The sequence below is a fragment of the Eschrichtius robustus genome, chromosome 4 (assembly GCF_028021215.1).
Source record: "Eschrichtius robustus isolate mEscRob2 chromosome 4, mEscRob2.pri, whole genome shotgun sequence".
Lineage (NCBI taxonomy): Eukaryota > Metazoa > Chordata > Mammalia > Artiodactyla > Eschrichtiidae > Eschrichtius > Eschrichtius robustus.
In genome coordinates, this window is record NC_090827.1 from 5,405,068 (window position 1) to 5,426,078 (window position 21,011).

At 32.1% G+C, this 21,011-nt stretch overlaps 1 protein-coding gene across 3 annotated transcripts in view; it reads right to left on the bottom strand.

The window, feature by feature from the left end:
• FSTL5 (follistatin like 5) overlaps positions 1–21,011 on the bottom strand; it is a 706,899-nt gene that overhangs the window by 136,655 nt on the left and 549,233 nt on the right. For all 3 annotated transcript variants that reach the window (XM_068542031.1, XM_068542030.1, XM_068542029.1), the window contains exon 8: positions 2,659–2,820. In XM_068542031.1, the coding sequence (XP_068398132.1) occupies positions 2,659–2,820 (162 nt within the window). The remainder of the gene's footprint in view (positions 1–2,658; positions 2,821–21,011) is intronic.

The window sequence follows — 21,011 nt, forward strand, 5'->3', positions numbered from 1 at the left end:
ATGTTCTTCTAACCTATGTGTCCCACTATCTTTCCCTCCTTTCCTACATAATCTAGTATATCTAGATGTTTTCTACTCTATGACCAGAAGTACCAATTTCCAGATCCATTTATCATCCTGACACATCTGTTTTCAGAACTAGAAAACATTCCCTGAACTTAAGTTTTTGATTAAAGTACTAGACTATTACATAAGCAAACTTACAAATTTTCAAATTCACGATCTCCAATTTTCAAGTAACAGGATGTTACTTGACCTTTACGGTTAGTTGCATTTCATACACTACTCCACTTTTAGTCTTTGTCTTTAGTCTTTGTTTGATGTTTCCTGGCATAATAATAACTTCTCACTCTAAGCAGGTTGTCTTGTTCTTTATATCATGAAATACATAGAAGTGATTAAAAAGTAAACCTAAATCATTTCACAATATATGTGTAAAAAATCATCACCTTGTATACCTTAAGCTTACACAATTTTATATGCCAACTGAATTTCAATAAAAGCTGGAAAAGAAAGAAATTAATCCCCAAACCTCCTGTTTCCACTTACATCTTCATTTTTATTTAATTCTCAAAGGAAATTTTCTATTTCTTTCCAAGGCCAACCTCCCCTCCTTTTTTGTTTTGTATTTGTCGCTCCTTCCCCTGTTGCATTATTCATACATCTTTCTCTTTACCAATATCCTTTTAAACCAACAAATTGTCCAAGAAGTGAGAAATATCTTCATCAATCCTAAACCTTCCCACCAGCAGCTACTACTGTTATTTTTTACTCTTTCAAAATTTGGAAATAGGTTTTTATACTTCTTCCCTCCTTTTCATTTCTAAGCCCACTGAGGACTGATTTTCTAAATGTCACAAGGACAAACTAATCACTAACCCATGAATATATTTTAATGATCTTCCTTGACCTTTCTATGCCGCCAGCACTGTTGAACTTGTTCCCATCTCTGGCTTTCTTTTCTTTCATTCTGTAATCACCTTGTTCTCCTGCCTCTTTGCTAATTATTAGTCCCTTTGGATATTTGTCTGGATTTGCCAACCAAAATATTTCTGCTTTGTTGAATTTTACTTCTCATAACCATATCATCCCATCTATTGCCATAGTTATCAGTTAGTGCCTAGACTTGGACCTCACATACAAATGCTAAATAAGCATTTGATGAATAAATGGATAATTAAATAACTATGCTATTTGGTAATATGTGATCATATACAAAACCACATGGAATTTCACACTCCTGTGCACCCAGATTTATCTCTTAGGTTCTGCTTCTTACTTAAATTTTATTACTTGTCATAGTCTCTCAAAAATTAACTTACTTTCTCTTATTTTAAAAAATGATAATAGCTATTTTACAAATGTCACAATCTTTCAAATGTTGATTCTAGAGTGTAACCAACTCCCCAAATTTGCCTTCCTGTATATTTCTAAAACAAAAACAAAATAAGTTCATATAATATGGTTTGTTGCTATCAAATAGGTAAGAGATGACAAAATCAGAAGCTAATTAGACTTTCATTCAATTTAACTTCAGTTTATCAGATCAATCCTCATCTCAGATTATAGACACCATGATGCAATCAATAGACACAAACATGTAAATTTGTTGGACCTACTTATATTAACATAGAGATTGCTAGGATTCAGCTCTGAAAGGTCAAAAATACTTTCATATGTCATTTTTCATTTGCAAAAATAAATAAGTAAGTGATTTAAAAGATTTATTTTAAGATGTATACTGATAAACTGTATTCACTCTCTAAGTTGAATAATAAGAGCAGTCTATTCTTACAGAAATAATTTTAAAAATGAAAATATATTCATTTCTAAAGTATGAATTGAAGTAATTTAAAAGCATGGAACAAGGAATGTAATGCCATGCAATAGATACTCCAGTAAAATGACTGTTCCTGGGCCACTCCTGACAATGGAAATAAGATTTTTACATTTTTTTGCTTACTAGTATAATCAACATATATGAAACTGCTTTTGCATTATTTAGGTTATTTGACATTAGAAAGATTGCCTGGTTTGCTTTTCACATACCACTCATTTGTGATTATTATAATCTGTAAAATAATTGATTAATGTCTGCACATTAGACTATTAGAACATATAGAATATTTTATATATTAGAATGCAAGAACTTCATAACTGTAAAACTACATAAATATGAACATATTTAGTAGCATTTTGAATTTTTTCTATCTTCATTTCATGATGCAAAACATTTCCTAAAGAATTTCTATATTACTGACACCCTCTGTAATATATATTTTAACATATGATTTAAGCATTTAAAATTGTCTCTTCAGAAATGTATTCAATGAAGAGATCCAATGATTCTGTTCAGTATATCTGCTATAGTTCAGAGGATAAGTTTTTAAAAGAAAAAATTTAATATTTTACTTATGACAGAAATAATGACATAACTAATCATTATGACAAGACTATTATTTAAAACATTAAAAATATTAAAGGACTCTATTTCAAATATTATGTCTTAGGTACAACCATATCTTTTTTCATACTCATGATATTCTTTTGCCACCAAGACTTATTTGCTCTTTCTCATAATAATGTAAAATGTGTTACAAATTTTAGAATAAAATTTTTACATTGTCATTTAAGAGGAAAAATACAAGTAAAAAGCACCTTGAAGTGTGAGTTGCTTGGACAGCTTTGATGTAATATCAATTCCATTCTTCAGCCATCCAAGCTGAGGATTTGGTATGCCCTCAGCATGGCACCTGAGACTTGCAGTTACCCCAGGTTCTCTGGCCTGACTCTCTGGATACACCCGGATTACAGGAGGGACTAAAAGAAGAAATGGAAAAGAAAGTGAATGAGTGATCTGTATTTGCCATTTGATTTTCCAAAACAAAGAAAAATTGCAATATGAGAAAATTACAATTATATTATTTTAATGATGATAATTTAATGAATGATATTTCTACAGGTCTTAGTTTGCAAATAATAGCATCCACTAAAATGTACCAGTGTCCCCTGGATAAAAGCTATTCTGAGACTGAACCAGGGAAAATATAAGCTGAGCCTGGGCTATCTTGATTCAATAACTAAAGAAGTCCTTAAGGAATGATAGAAACATATCAAAAAATACAAAACCAGTTTAAAAGGGCTCTCAGTCACCAAATCTGAAATAATTTGAGCATTGAGATAATTATCAATTACAAAGGAGTATAAAGAATCAAACAAGACTCTATGAATTCAGTAACATAAATCAATGAACTAATATATAAATGGGAAAGAAGAAAAAACTTTTCCTTACTATAGCATCTTTTAGAAATTAAGATAACAATTCCACTTACAGTACATCCAAAAATGAAATATTTAGGAATAAATTTCACCAAGAAGGTGAGAGACTTTTACATTGAACACTACAAAACATGTTGAAAGAACTTAAATAAAACATAAATCAACAGAAGGACACCACGTGTTGATGGACTGAATAAGTAATTGGTGAGATAATAAGATTTGGTAAGATGACAGACAATACTGCAAAATTGATTTATAGATACAATGTAATCACTATCAAAATTCCTAACTGCATTTTTTTTGCAGAAATGGAAGAGCTAATCCTCAGAGTCATATGGAATTACAAGGGGATCCAAAGAGCCGAAACAATCCTGAAAATGAAGACTGAAACTGGAGTTCTCATATCTCCTGATTCCCAATCATATTACAAAGGTATAGTAATCAAAATAATGTGGTACTGGCAATAAGATAAAAATATACTTCTATGGAATTAGAATAAGGAGCACAGAGATAACCTCATACATCTATGGTCAATTGATTTTTGACAAGGATGCCAGGAAATAGTGTAAATACAACTGACAAAACAGGAAAAAATTGCAGATGATATCTGATATGAGCCTGGTATCCAGAACATACAATGAACTCTTACAATTCAGCAACTAAAAGACAAATAGCCCCCTTCTGCACAGCAAAGGAAACCATCAAAGAAGTGAAAAGGCAACTTACAGAATGGGAGAAAATATCTGTAAACCACTATCTGATAAGGAGTTAATATCCAAAATATACCAAAAAGTCATACAACTTAATAGAAAAAGAATTTAAAAATGTACAAAGGACCAAAATAGACATTTTTCCAAAGATATACAATAGCTAACAGGTTCACGACAAGGTGCTCCACGTCACTGATCATCAGGGAAATGCAAATCAAAACCATAATGAGTTATCACTTTGTATCTGTTAGGATGTGTATTATCAAAAAAGATTAGAGATAACAAATGCTGGTGAGGATGTGGAGAAAAAGGAACCCTTGTACACTGTTGGTAGGAATGTAAACAGGTGCAGCCACTATGGAGAACAGTATGGAGGTTCCTCAATAAATTAAAAATAGATCTATTTCCGAGTCAATAAATTTCCCCTTTCTGCTTAAGTAAGCCTTAACTAATATGGATTCCTTCTGAACTTTAGCCTCAATATTCTTACCAGGAAAACTGAGATTTGATTTATGTCTCTTCTGGAATATGCATCAGTTACTCTGGTGATAATGTCAGTACAAGTACCTTTAGAGTAAAAACTATAATATATTGATAGATGTTATGGAATGTGCTGAATGATTTGTAGTCATGTTGATTTGAAGATGAGTCACAGAGAGGTTAATGGCATCCCCAAGTCACAAAGCTTATTAGAGTCCAGAGTTGAGGCTAAAATCAAGGGAGGTCTGACTCCTGGGCCAATGCTCTCTACATTTCAGTTTGCCCTTAACTAACCTGGCTGATTGTTGTCTGTAACAGCCACTGAATTTAGCCAATAAGAAAGAAAATCTGATGGATATTAAAAACAAGTATGTTCCAAATTTGACTTGTCAGGACTTCCTATGGCAAAATAATTATATATATATATATATATATATATATATATATATATATATATAAAATTCATAGTATACATATGAATATACTATGAATTATATATATTGATATAATATGAATTATATAATTCATATGTGCATAATTATATTCATATAATATGAATTATATATATATGATTCATATTCATATATACATATATACACATACATAAATACATATACATACCTTATGATCCAGTGATCCCACTTCAGGGTATATATCCAAAGGAAACAAAATTATTATCTCAAAGAGATAGCTATATGTATGAACATCTTCCTTATGTTTATAGTAACATTATTCACAGTAGCCAAAATATGGAAACAACCTACATAAGTTTCCTTCAATTGATAAGAGTAAAGAAACTATTATATATATATATGAATATTAGTTAGCCTTAAAAAAAAAAGGAAACCTTGTCATTTGCAACAACATGGATAAAACTGGAGGGCATTATCCTAAGTGAAATAAGCCAGACAGAGCACAAAAAATACTGCATGGTATAAAGATATGGGGAATTAAAAAAAAAAAAGTTGACCTCATAGAAGCAGAGGGTAGAAAAGTGGTTGCCAGGGGCAGGGAGGTGGAGAGAATAGGGAGAAGTTGGGAAAAAGATACAAATCGTCAGTTATAGGATGAATAAGGTCTGAGGATTTAACGAATAACATGGTGACTATAGTTTATAACACTGTAGGGTATAACTGAAACTTGCTAGGAGAATAGAACTTAAATGTTTTCAAATAGGAAAAAAAAAAAGGCTAAAAAAACACCATACAATCCAATTCAAATGTGGGCTAAGGACTTGAATAGACATGTCTCCATAAAGAAGCCATGCAAATAGCCAATAAGCACATGAAAAGATATCAAAATTCACTAGTCATCACTGGAAAGGCAAATTAAAATCACAATGTGATACCACTCATATCCACTAGGATGCTATTAAACAACAAAACAATAGGCAGAAATTGGAACTCTTGCACATCCGTGGTAGGAATATAAAATGATGTAGCCACTGTGGAAGACATTGGTGGTTCCTCAAACTGTTACACATGGAATCATCATGTGATCAAGCAATTCCAAGCCTAGGTTTGTATACATAATTGAAACAGGTTTTCCATAACAAACATGTATCTGAATGTTTATGATAACCAAAAGGTGGAAATTACAAAAACAACTATCAACTGATAAACAGAAAAATAAAATGTGGTTTATCCTTACGATAAAATATTATTTGGTAATAAAAAGAAAGAAGTACTGATATATGCTACAATATAATATGCTCAGATATTACCCTAAGTGAAAGAAGTGTGACACATAAGATGACATATTGTATGAGCTCATTTACATGAAATATCCAGAATGGGTAAATCCACCAGGATAAAAAGCAGATTAGTGGTTTTCAGGGGCTGGGGGGAAGGAAAAATGTGAAATGACTGCTTGATGGCTATGAGGTGTATTCTGGGGTTGATGAAAATGTTTGGGGAGTAGGCAGTGAGATGGTTGCATAACATTTTAAAGGTCCTATAAACTACAGAACTGTACACTTTAAAATTGTTCAATGTTATGTGAATTTTACCTTGATAAAAAAGAAAAGACAAAGAAAGGCCGAAGAACGTTTCTAGCTTAAAAGATACTAAACAGGAATATTAACTGAATGCAATGTGGAATCCAGAATGGATGCTGGACCAGGAAAAATTAGTTATAAAGCTATTATTGGGAAGGTTGCCAACAAGTCAATATGGACTGTAAAGTAGATAATGAGATTCTATCAATGTTATGCTTACTGATTTGATAATTGTATTTTGACTGAGTAAAAAACGTACATGCTGAATTAATTTGTGGTAACAAGAAAATTTATCTCAAATTATATATATATATATACACACACACATACATATCACTAACTTTAAAAATGGGATGGCTTGCAAGTCCTAGCCAGGGCAATCAGAGAAGAAAAAGAAATAAAAGGAATGCAAATTGGAAAAGAAGAAGTAAAACTGTCATTGTTTGTAGATGACAAGATACTATACATAGAAAATCCTAAAGTTGCCACCAGAAAACTACTAGAGTGAATCAATGAGTTTAGTAAAGTTGCAGGATACAAAAAAAAAAAAAAAAAAAAAAAAACACAGAAATCACTTGCATTCTTATACACTAACAACAAAAGATCAGAAAGAGAAATTAATGAAACAATCCCATTTACCTTTGCAACAAAAAGAATAAAATACCCAGGAATAAACCTACCTAAGGAGGCAAAAGGCCTGTACACAGAAAACTATAAGATACTGATGAAAGAAATCAAAGATGACACAAACAGATGGAGAGATATACCATGTTTCTGGATTGGAAGAATTAATATTGTGAAGATGACTATACTACTCAAATCAATCTACAGATTCAACGAAATCCCTATCAAATTACCAATGTCATTTTTCACAGAACTAGAACAAAAATTTTTACAATTTGTATGGAAACACAAAAGATCCCTAAGAGCCAAAGCAAACTTGAGAAAGACAAACGGAGCTGGAGGAATCAGGCCTCCCGACTTTAGACTATACTACAAAGCTACAGTAATCAATACAGTATGGTACTGGCACAATAACAGAAATATAGATCAGTGGAAGAGTATATAAAGCCCAGAGATTAACCTAAGCGACTATGGTCACCTAATCTATGACAAAGGAGGCCAGAATATACAATGGAGAAAAGACAGCCTCTTCAATAAGTAGTGCTGGGAAAACTGGACAGCCACATGTAAAAGAATGAAATTAGAACATTCCCTAACATCATACACAAAAATAAACTCAAAATGGATTAAAGACCTAAATGTAAGGTCAGACACTATAAAACCTTTAGAGAAAAACATAGGCAGAACACTCTTTGACATAAATGGCAGCAAGATCTTTTATGACTCACCTCCTAGAGTAATGAGAATAAAAACAAAAATAAACAAATGGGACCTAATTAAACTTAAAATCTTTTGCACAGCAAAGGAAACCATAAACAAGATGAAAAGACAACCCTCAGAATGGGAGATAATATTTGCAAATGCAGCAACGGACAAAGGATTAATCTCCAAAATATACAAATAGCTCATGGAGCTCAATATTAAAAAAAACAAACAACCTAATCAAAAAATGGGTGGAAGACCTAAATAGACATTTCTCCAAAGAAGACATACAAATGGCCAACAAACACATGAAAAAATGCTCAACATCACTAATTATTAGAGAAATGCAAATCAAAACTACGATGAGGTATCACCTCACACCAGTCAGAATGGCCATCATTACAAAATTTACAAACAATAAATGCTGGAGAGGGTGTGGACAAAAGGGAACTCTCTTGCACTGTTGGTGGGAATGTAAATTGATACAGCCACTATGGAGAACAGTATGGAGGTTCCTTAAAAAACTAAAAATAGAACTACCATGTGACCCAGCAATTCCACTACTGGGCATATACTCAGAGAAAACCATAATTCAAAAAGATACATGCACCCCAATGTTCATTGCAGCACTACTTGCAATAGCCATGACATGGAAACAACCTAAATGTCCATCAACAGAGGAATGGATAAAGAAGATGTGGTACATATATACAATGAAATATTACTCAACCATAAAAAGGAATGAAATTGGGTCATTTGTAGAGACGTGGATGGACCTAGATAGTGTAATACAGAGTGAAGTAAGTCAGAAAGAGAAAAACAAATATCGTATATTAACGCATATATGTGGAATCTGAAAAATTGGTGTAGATGATCTTATTTACAAAGCAGAAATAGAGACACAGATGTAGAGAACAAACGTAAGGATAGCAAGTGGTAAGGGGGTGGGATGAATTAGACACAACAGAAGAGAGAATCAGTAAACTAAAAGTGATGCCTGGATCAGTTGAGAACTTTCTGCTTCCAATAATGTTGGATATGTAATTCTTATCAATTCTGTTAAATTATCTTTCTGAATAGAACTTAAAATTCTGGTCACCTGTATACATTATAGTGAAACTGTAGAACAACAAAGAAAAAGAGAAAAATCGTAAAAAACAATCCCAGGAAAAAAAATGACACACAAAAGAAGGAAAGTCAGGCTAACAGATAATTCTTACAGAAATGCTGGAAACTAATGAAAAATTATAATCAACTTCATGCTAATAAGTAACTTTAAATAAAATGAACATATTTCTAGAAACATAAACTTCTGGCTGATCTGTACAAAAAGTATTATAAAATCTAGAAAGTCTTATTACGTTAAAAGAAATTAATACATTATTAAAATCCTTTTTTCAAAGAGAACTGTAGAATGACCCAACCTAAATAAGAAATAACACCAATCTTATATAAACTCTTCTAGAGAATAGAAAAAGGCGTGGGGTTTCTTTGGTAGTTTTAAAATATCTAAAAAAACAAAAACAAAAAAAAACAAAAACAAACAAACAAAAATATCTATACAAATCCATTGATACTCCTCTCTTCAAAAGCTGGAGACAAATCCTCTTCTTACATGTGGGTTGGATTTAATGACTCACTGTTAACGAAAGGAATATGGTCAAGTGATGGTGCATGGTATGCAATATTATAAAAGGTATTGTGGCATCTTTCTAGCTCGTTGGATCACTTGCTGTTGGAGAAGTCAGCTGTCATGTCTTAAAGATATGAGTATCTTTACCAGCCTTAGGGAAATGCTTATATGTCAGGTGACAGAGAAAGGTCCCATGCCAACAGCCAGCAAGGAACCAACAGTCATTTGAAGGGGCCATCCTGAAAGTAAATCCTCCAGCCCTCAGCAAGCTTTCAGATCACTACAGTTCTGGTCAAAATGTTGACTACAACCTCAGAAAAGACTTCATGCCAGGGCCACCTAGCTAAGCTTTTCTCAATTTTTTAAAAATCTCATTTCTCTATTTATTATCTCATCTCTTTTTATCTCAAAAGATAATAAAGGTTTGTTGTTTAAATCCACTAAGTTTTATGGTAATTTATTATGTGCTCATAGATAAATAAAATCCCCAACAGTTGAGAGCAATGTAAGCTTAATACCAAAATATGACACGGGTATTATTAAAAAGAATATTTATTGGTCAATTTCATTTATGAAAATAGATTTTAAAAGTCTCCAGAATATATTGTCAAACAAAATCCAGCAGAATATAAAAATATTAAACCATAAAATATGTTTTATATAGATATTGAAAAATTACTCAATATAATTTACCACATAAATTGTCTAAAGGAGAAAAACTGTGTGATCTTCTCAATAGCTGCAGAAAAGTCATTTACTTTTAGCACACAAAAATGAGCAAGTATTTTCCTTATTATGATAAAGGATTTCTTAAAATATATAGCCAACATCTGTAGATGATTGAGTAAAACAAAATGCAAAAGAATCTACAGATGAATTGTCAGAACAAGTAAATTTAGTAAGCTTGCATGATACAAGTTAATTATATTTGTAAATATCAGCAGCAAACAAAGTATCTTAAATAATGTGATTTTGTAAAGCAACAAACATGTTACATATATATGAATATATCTAATCAATAAATGCTGTCCAAATCCCTTGCAAGAAAATTCTAAAATATTCTTTGAAAAAATATTGTTAAGAAAAATGAAATAAGACCTAATTAATGGAGGAATAAAACACATCTGTAGCCCCTTTAGTTATCACCTCCTCTAGTTTTCATTATGTTGATTTCAGCCATCAGAAGTTCTTTGCTCATTTGTCTCCCCATTCTTCAGTCAGTTAAACCAATTTGTATAGAAATCTTCTAAATAGCGTACCTTTTACCTGAATTCTTTTATTTATTTTATTAAATAGTCATAGATAGACTACGTAATATCTGTGACAAACTGCAAAGTGATACACTGATGCAGAATGAGAAGACAAGGCTCATACTCTCAAATATACACTGCTCGATAATGGAAACCAAGGAACAAATAACGCTAAGACAATACTTAACGTCCTGCAGTCAAACTGATAAGGATGGGATGGCTACAGAAAGAAAGGAGGGATCAACACAGCACACCTTAGGAGAGTGTTTGAATTGGATTTTGGAGAGTTTTTAGGAGTATAACAAGAGGACAAGTGAATGTGGCTGTGAGGGAGGTATTTATAACTGAGGCACAAGGGTGAATATCATATATATTATTTCAATGAGTGCTTCTTGAACTTGAGTTGTGTCATGAGTAGTTAGATATATGTCATATACATTAGTTTTGAGAGTCAGTTACTCAATTTGCCACCAACAATGCTGTGAGAGAAATTCTGCATTCATTCAATAAATGTATGTGTATCGATTATCTACACTTTGTGGAAGGGTTCAGGGATTATGCAATGATTGACTATTAATTATATAATTCTCAAATGATCTTGTAACTTAGAGTCCTGAGAGTTAGATGAGAATGTGAGTACATCAGGACAAATGATTTAGACACTTTAATTCTAATATGCAAAAGCATATTGTTCTTTTCAAGAGAAGCTAATAAATTATCTCTACTATAAATATTAAATGTATTCATACTGAAAACAAGCTATTCTAGATAGGTAAATTTTCTAAATAATGGAGAGTGAACCTTTTATAACACAATATTTAAGATGTATATTTGCTTTTTATGAAACTCTCAAGTGAATTACAGACCTCATATTTGGAAACTTCTATGATAATGAAAACATTGTTTTATGTGGTGTCACTCAATGACATTTAGACTGAGACAAATAAGTTTGCATTCTCACACTGCTACTCAATATTTAAATGATATTGAGCATATGCTTAAACCTTTTTGAACCATCTTTTTCTTATATGTAAAACAGATATTGTATCATATTATAAAGGTTTGGAAAATCAAATGGAATAATAAAAGTGAAAAGATTCATATCTTGCAAATTATGTGTATAATATGTTTTATATATACATATGTAAAGAACCATAGCACATGGGAAAGTAGTCCACAGGGTGTGTGGTACAGGTTTATCACACCTATCCCCTCTTCACACTCAGACTTTGACATTTGTTATTCAGAATGACCATGAGAGCACATGTACCTTGCATTTGCCTTAGTAAGAATATGGCTTGGCAGACAAGAAAAAAGATTCTAGTTCTCAAAAGACTTTTTTGCAGGATCTATCTTAGCAAGAGACGATGGATAGAAACGTTGTGTTCACCATGTTAAAATAAAAAACAAATGGAGACCAGTCGTGAAAACTCACTGAAAAGACAAAACCACCTTAGTCATACAAGCAAAGTTTAATTTAACATATTTTGCAACACTAACTTGATTTGGATCGTTTCTTGCTTATGCCTCTGGAAGTCATAAGCAAAACCCAAATTGTTTCCCAAGGTTGATATGAGGTAACCACTAACCAATTCCTTATCATTTAAGAAAATTCTAATGTTATAACTAATCACTGTGAAGAATAAACAGTCACTGCTTTCTCACTATATAAGCTGCTTTATAACAAATACACCCTTGAGCCTCATTCCATATTTTGGTTTGAGCGCTCCTGATTTGCAAACTCTCTTTTCGGTGTGTGTATAATAAACTTTTACTTATTACTATGTTGGTGATTCATTCTGTTAGTTCTGAACTTTTGACAGCCTACACCAACCTGCTCTTTGGTTAATGTGTATACTTTGAACTACCTGATTTCTTTTGTTTTACCCATCAGAATGCCAGTCAAAGATGCAAAGTCGGTAACCAATCTGAGACTCTCCCTAGGGCCTCAAATTCAGCCCAAAGTTAATTTCACCACTCTTCTTTCTAGTGACTGGAGGAGCTATTGCACACACAAATTTCATTGACTAACCAGTAAATGTCAGAATTTAAGATCTACTGAAATTATAAAAGCAATGCAAACCAAGAGACTAGCTGAAGTCACCAGATCAGAACTATATATAAGTCTATCACTCATCTGTCCCCTTAGTTCCCTTTTTTGGCTATAGATACTCTAGACATCGATAAGCCAGACTCATGTCAACTATAACACAGAGACAAGAAAGTGTGAGGGAGGGTTCCTCAGAGACCCAATAATCCTTAGATTCCACAGCTGGGACTTGACCATGTGTATTGCCTTTCATAGTCTCAGGAGTGGACAAATAATAGACTTCCACAGCTATGAGTACCAGAATTCTGCTACACCCCTCTTTCTTCTCCTAAATACATATAATTCAACACACACACACACACACACACACACACAGACACAAGCATGGGCAATAACAATAGGGAGTAAAACTCAGTTCTAATTTTTTCCCTTGATGACTACGTAAATGGCTTATTTTAAAATAGCAAACATACTGGTAACCACCAAAGGGGAAAGGGGGGTAAGAGATAAATTGTGAATTTGGGATTAACAGATACACACTACTATGTATAAAATAGATAAAGAAGGACCTACTGTATAGCACAGGGATCTATATTCAATATCTTGTAATAACCTATAGTGGAAAAGAATCTGAAAAAGAATATATATATATATATACACACATATATATATATATATATGTGTATATATATATATATATAGCGCAAACTGAATCACTTTGCTGTACACCTGAAACACTGTAAATCAACTAAGCTTCAATAAAATAAAATAAAAAAATAAACAAAAATATAAAATAGCAAATAAAATTACAAAACTAACTCTCATAGTATTTCTGTACCTGCTTTACTGATGACATAGAGCATATGTTTAGGCTCTTAATATACCTAATACTGAGCAGTTCTTGTAGAATTTTATTTTATTGGAGGTTCAAACAAATAATGTTTTAAGGAGATATTTTAATATACTCCCCAGCAAACCCACATTACTCTAAGATCTGGAGTAAAGAGACTCTATCAAAACTCAGATCGAATCCCTAATAGCTTAACAACAAGGGAGTTAAGAACTAAGCCTTTTAAAAAGACTTATGTAGAAAGCCAAAATGGATAAGTACTCCCAATAAATATTTAATACAAGAAAGTGTATCTTGTCAAAACCAAGGCTCAATGCTTCTTGCAACATTCTTTGGAATAGGAAAAACTTGAGACAACCTAAATATATTTGAAAATTAGATTGAAAGGAAGCACATTAATCAACTCAATGATAACAATAGACACTACATGATTCATGTTAGAATACATAGATATTATATGGGTCATATATACTGTCTCTGATACTCTCTAATGGACAACTTTTCAAATCAGATGTTCAATTTCCCCCTGCATTCCTGTTTTTGCTTTATTGATACACGTGTGCATGAACTGAAAGGGAAATAGTCAACAATAATTTTTTTGTCATATAGAGGTTTTATACTCAAATAGGTAATATATACTTTGGAAAAATAATAATAGTCTCATCTAATATGGTTCTCATTTAGTGCACTGGTATCAAATGATGGTCTGAAAAATAACACCTATAAACTTGAAGGATAAGTGATTGGCATAACAACTATTTAACCTCAGTGACAAGCTACACATTTAAAAGTAGTTTATTTTCCTGGGATACATATTATGAAATATAAATGAGGATTGATGGCAGCCTGAATTAAAAAGTCAGTACTCACCCAGAGAACATTTCAAGCCGTTTGCTACAATCGTTTTTAATTAGGAAGTGCACTCTATGGGCTTGTCTTTCCTTTATTTGGGCAGTGCATGAAAATCGAAATTTAGGGTCCACCAAAGGTTTCCCACATTGTATTGAGAATCCAATTTCATGCACTATCATGATTATCCTTAAAGTTCCCCATATTTTAAACAAAAGGTAATATTTAAAGGTGTCTACTCACTGAAAATTTCCTGATGATATTGGATGTTTCACAAAAAGATCTCAGCAATTTAAATGGTTGGCTTTATTTGATATCATCAGATAAAGTCAAATAATATCAATATTTAATAATATATTATACTTATATGTATACAAACATGTTAAATGGTTGAGATTATATATTGTTCAGTTTTATTCTATAACTATAACCAAATAAGTTTCTGACATTTAAAATAGAAGGTATACAAGAAGATCCAAATATATGAATTTTGTTCACGAATAAAATTTAAGAAAAGTATAAAATCTGACTTTATTTTGAGTCTTAAGATAATAATTTACAAATATTTACTGAGCAACTTCTGAGTGTAGCGCGTTGTTCTAGGTGTCATTTTCTCTCCATCTCTCACATGTTCAGTTTTACATATTAACATGTTGAATGAATGCTGAGACCAGGTTTGGAAATTAGCCTAATGGAACCTGGGAAATAATTGGCTTAAATTGTCTTATCTGGTAGATCACAAAATAAGTGGTTCCAGAGAAGTATCTAGCGGAATGTGACTACTTGAAATCTAAATATAAATTCTGAATTAAGCTTCACATATTAATAGATAAGGTGTATTTGAGATCCTTGAAAAATTGTATTCTAAAATGTAAAAGTCAAATAAATCAGTGCATTCACAGTATCTTTGGAGAGGTATTAATAATTCATTTCAAATAGATGTAACTTCTCAAGGAAACGGAATTATTCCTTTCTATCACCCAGTTAAAATAACAGTATCACCATGAGACTGAATTAAACTAATATAGATAACATTTTATTTAATTTAATAGTTATTAGGGCATAAAGTATAAATAATTGGATGCTACATATGAAGGACTAGTTACTCTAAGAATACACACATAAAGCTAATATTTTAACCAGTTATAGAAATTAGAAATGGAAATGGGGTTCTGATACTAAAAAAATATTAACAATTTTTTAAAATAAGTTAAAGAACTAGTTTAATTATATTCCTGGAAACTCTGAGTCTACACAGAATCAGTTATAAACATTTATCATCTCAAAACCATAAAGTATTTAATAATAATAATGGGTATAAAACTGGGTAATAAAGGTCGATGGATATATTTCTCAAAAGTCCATAATAACTTTATTGAACTAGAACAAATCAGTGTTTTTCTCGGTATTAGGAAAGATCTAAGAGAATCCTTTTAATCTAAAAATCTCTCTAATCTAATGATAGAAAGGATCTAACGGAAAAAATATATATCTTATAATACTGAACTCTGCCTTTTTTCATCCTTCAAAGTTCATTCTGTGATCTTTCTTTAGAAGTTGCTGCACTATAGCACATTGGAAAGTATGGCACATCCCGGGTATTTTGGAAGTCTGATTTTAGAGTTAGGCAGAGATCACTGACCCAATACAGTGACTGCATTCTAACTGAAAACAAAAGTGAATTTAAGGTGAATTGTCAGGTCACAGGAATGTAAACAAATAAACGCTGGATACTTTTTTCCTTTTCTTGATGCCATTATCTTGTATTCTTTTGAAGGATTCTATCAGTGCTCTTCCACAAATTATTCACACAGCTGCACTGTTAGAAAAGGTTGTAAGAAAGCTTGAGGGTAAGAATATAAATGTCTCTGAAGTAGTGCTGACTCACAGTGGCATGTGGATTATTCTGTTTGTATTATGACTTCCTTTGTCGTTAAAGCAACTTTCCTATGAAAAATTACAGACTGGGTTTAATAAATATTTTAAATGCTACTGAGCTTGTCCATTGCCTTTTGTCTCTGACGTTATTAAAGCCATCAATTTCTCTTTAACTTTATCCCAAAGCGATCTTTTTATATTCATGACATTCACACTGCCTCTTGTCAATATTACAAAACTCTCTGACCACATTATTGCAGCCTTCATAAAAGTGTAGAGGATGCAACAAATGTTAGAGGCAAATTATAAATTAACAGCAACACACTTATGGTCATAAACTTTTCTGATTTTTTTTTATTATTAGATCTTCCTATTTTCCTACAGTATTGTAATAAATCACAACTGTTTAAGCCATTTTGAAAGGGACAGCAGTTCATCCTAGTTTAATTAACTTAGATCTATTATACTAATCCTTAAAATTAGTGGCCCTTTTAATGCCCAATTTCAAAGTCTCAAAAGCCACCATTTTCAAAAATGCTCTCTGAAACACAAAAGATAACTAAAGTATTCAAAATAATAATACATAGGATGCTGTGTTTCTAAATCTATGCAAAAAATAAGAGGAATTAATGAAAAAAATAAATTTAATGCTGTCATGATGGATGCTTTTTTTTTTCCTTAGACTTTACTTTCTTTGATTTAATATATACATAATTTAAATAATTTGTCCATAGATCTCAAATTAATTATTTGAGGCAGGGACTGTACAGTGGATATATTATAGTAACCCCACCCAACCTGAAAATTTGAATGCATTTCTAACACTTACGTTATGCTCTAAGGAGTAAAATATCCAGTTTCTGTGAGTCTCACTTTCCCCATTTATAAAATGTGAAACCATTTCTAGGATTACATGGATTAAAGGAAACAATTTATGGCAAGTTCCCAACCCACTGCTAGACCCAAGTCAGAAGGAAAATGTTAGGTGTCTTAACCCACACACTTCACTTCCCAGAAATCATTTTTTTGCCTGTTACAAATAGAATGACCGAAGCTTCATAGGAGAAATGGCAAATGCATATAATTTCGCTAGACAATACCAATTGATTGCACTTCTTGGAGATCTAAACTACAGGTAGCCTAAATCCATGTATGAGTTCAATAAGAGTGAAAGCTATAGTCAATCAGCAATATCTGCCAAACTAGAGAAAAGGAAATGAAAGCAAGACAACATTTAGCCAACTTGCTTAATGTTAACGATGCAAATATAAACCCTATCTAAATACAATATGTGATTAGATTTATCCAGAAAAATTCTAAACAGATCAGGTGTATCTTCTAAGCTTTTCCTCAATCACATTTGCACCCCGTTAGTCACAGAACTAGTAAGTGTATGTATACCCAGCAAAAAACATTTTTTTGTGACTGGGAAGTAAAAACAATTGCATTAGTTAGAGCTTAAAAAGATAAGGAAAACGTATGTCATTCAATATAATTAAAACGTGTGGCAAAAATATATATGATTTTGGAATTTGGAAAAATTCATAATTTTTCTTACAGCTATTACTCCAGCTAGCCTTATCTTCTTCTGTCCTTTGTGTAAGAAATTAAAGAATTTGAAGAATATGGTAAAACTCTAAAATATAAAGCACCTTGCATCAAACAGGATTACTCAGGAGACAGACTTTAGATCACAACCTGGAACTAACCAGCTATGTGATTTTGAGAGACTTAGTCCAACCCTCGGTTCCTGTTTCTTCATTTGAAAAGTGAACATTATAATAAAGTAGTGTGTGATGGTACTTTAAAATATAAAATGCCTTTGCAGATGGAGAAATGGATTCATGATAACATTGTTAGTGCAAGGGTGGATGAAAATCTTTTCAATAGAGATGATGAAAATTACAAATATTAAATAATTTTGTTCAGGGATTTTTATTGAAAACTAATTTATATAAAAACTTAGCTAGTCTATAATTCCATGTAAGCTATATATTTTTACTATAAGTTGAACTCCAGTTTTATCAACATGTAGTAATTTCTTAAGAAACTACCTAATTGATCTTAGAACAATTTTTATATATGCTAACATACTGAGGATTATAAATATAATTTCCTAACTGCAGGATGAGCTTTTGGATAGAAATTGTAAATGCAATCTACCTGTAGTTGGAGATAGTCATGTAAATGTAAGCCATAGTATTAATTTATTAAAAATGTGCAGATACTTCATTTGAAAAGACAGTCCTGAATAAAGCAGCAGTAAACTTTGTTTTGAACAAGGATTATGTTATGTATAGTTTAACCATGACAAATATCAAAAGAAATCCTTAAGTTACAAAATTACAAATAACACTGTAGCCTTAAAAATTATGTAAGAATCATACTGACCATGATGCTTATTAAACCAAGAGAATATACATGACTATTTCTTTTAAAACAAGTTATTATTTAATTTTCATCATTTTTTCATTGTTAAGTTGAATAGGATTTTTGTTTTAATTTTTTCATATGTGTAAAACAAAATCGTGGCATAAATTTGCTAACTCTAAACAGAAGAAAATTATGCTCTTTTAGACAATGCCTTTGATAATTTTCAGAATATCCCCTAACTTAATGGACAGTGTCCTAGTTTTGTGTTGTTTATCCCCTAGTCTAAACCTATTGATTTTACTCATAGAGCCACAGTCAAAATCTATCTGTGTCTTATCCAAGTCCACGGACCACATGAAACCAGACCAATCAGGGCTGGAGGTCCACGTTCAACAAGTACAGCCACGTGTACCACGTGTACCTGGAAACTTCCTAAGGTTTCTGAGTCTCAGTTTCTGCAACAATCAAATTAGCATACTAATAAAAATTACCTCCAAAGATTTTTGAGTGGAAAAAGAAAGAGATCACATATATAGAAAAGTCATTTAAAAATGCTGAAAAATATAAATCACTTATTCATGCTAACTATAATTTATCTCTTTTTAATTTCTTCCATATGATTGATTTCCTAATGTACCACATATTTATTTTTTAAATACATAATATAGAGAAGCACGTAAAATATTAACTGTCTCCCTCACCACAGATTTTGGATATGAACAGTTCTAACTTTCCAATGTAGTCTAAGTTTTACTTCTCTCCTTATACAATATATATGCACACTTTTGTTTCCTAATATGAACTTATTCTCTAAATATTTCTTTGGATTTCTTTCACGTCAGATACCTTAGATATATTTTAGGACAATATATGTAAATTAGCTCATTATATTTACTATATTAATATTTCACAGTATGACTTTAAGATAATTTATTCATCAATTTCAATATTGATGATTCAGTACTCACAGTTTTACACTATTATATGCAATTGTGCACAAAGACCATCCTTGTACTTACATACTGTTGTTTTCATTTTTTTAGATTAGCTGAATCAAATAATTGCTACATTAAAAAAATACATAAATTTAAAATTGGATAGGTAATGCTAGGTTACTAAACTAATGTTTGTAGGAATCCCATCTCCCAAAAGTAACCAGTGTATGAGGGTTCAGTTTCCACAAATTTATCTTAAGTAGATGCTATTTTTTTTTTTAATCTTTATTGGAGTTTAATTGCTTTACAATAGTGTGTTAGTTTCTGCTTTATAACAAAGTGAATCAGCTATACATATACATATATCCCCATATCTCCTCCCTCTTGTGTCTCCCTCCTACCCTTCCTATCCCCCCCCTCAGGTGGTCACAAAGCACCGAGCTGATCTCCCTGTGCTATGCGGCTGCTTCCCACTAGCTATCTATTTTAATTTTGGTGGTGTATATAAGTCCATGCCACTCTCTCACTTCGTCCCAGTTTACCCTTCCCCCTCCCCGTGTCCTCAAGTACATTCGCTACATCTGTGTCTTTATTCCTGTCCTGCCCCTAGGTTCTTCAGAACCCTTTTTTTTTTTTTTTTAGATTCCATATATATGTGTTAGCATACGGTATTTGTTTTTGTCTTCCTGACTTACTTCACACAGTATGACAGACTCTAGGTCCATCCACCTCACTACAAATAACTCAATTTTGTTTCTTTCTATGGCTGAGTAATATACCATTGTATATATGTGCCACATCTTCTTTATCCATTCATCTGTCGATGGACACTTAGGTTGCTTCCATGTCCTGGCAATTGTAAATAGTGCTGCAATGAACATTGTGGTACATGTCTCTTTTTGAATTATGGTTTTCTCAGGGCATATGCCCAGTAGTGGGATTGCTGGGTTGTATGGTAGTTATTTTTTTAGTTTTTTAAGGAACCTCCAAATTGTTCTCCATAGTGGCTGTATCAATTTACATTCCCGCCAACAGTGCAAGAGGGTTCCCTTTTCTCCACACCCTCTCCAGAATTTATTGTCTGTAGATTTTTTAATGATTGCCATTTTGACTGGTGTGAGGTGATACCTCATTGTAGTTTTGATTTGCATTTCTCTAATGATTAGTGATGTGAGCATCCTTTCATGTGTCTGTTGGCAATCTGTATATCTTCTTTGGATAAATGTCTGTTTAGGTCTTCTGTCCATTTTGGGATTGGGTTGTTTGTTTTTTTGTTATTGAGTTGCATGAGCTGCTTGTATACTTTGGAGATTAATCCTCTGTCAGTTGCTTCATTTGCAAATATTTTCTTCACTGTGAGAGTTCTCTTGTCGTCTTGTTGATGGTTTCCTTTGCTGTGCAA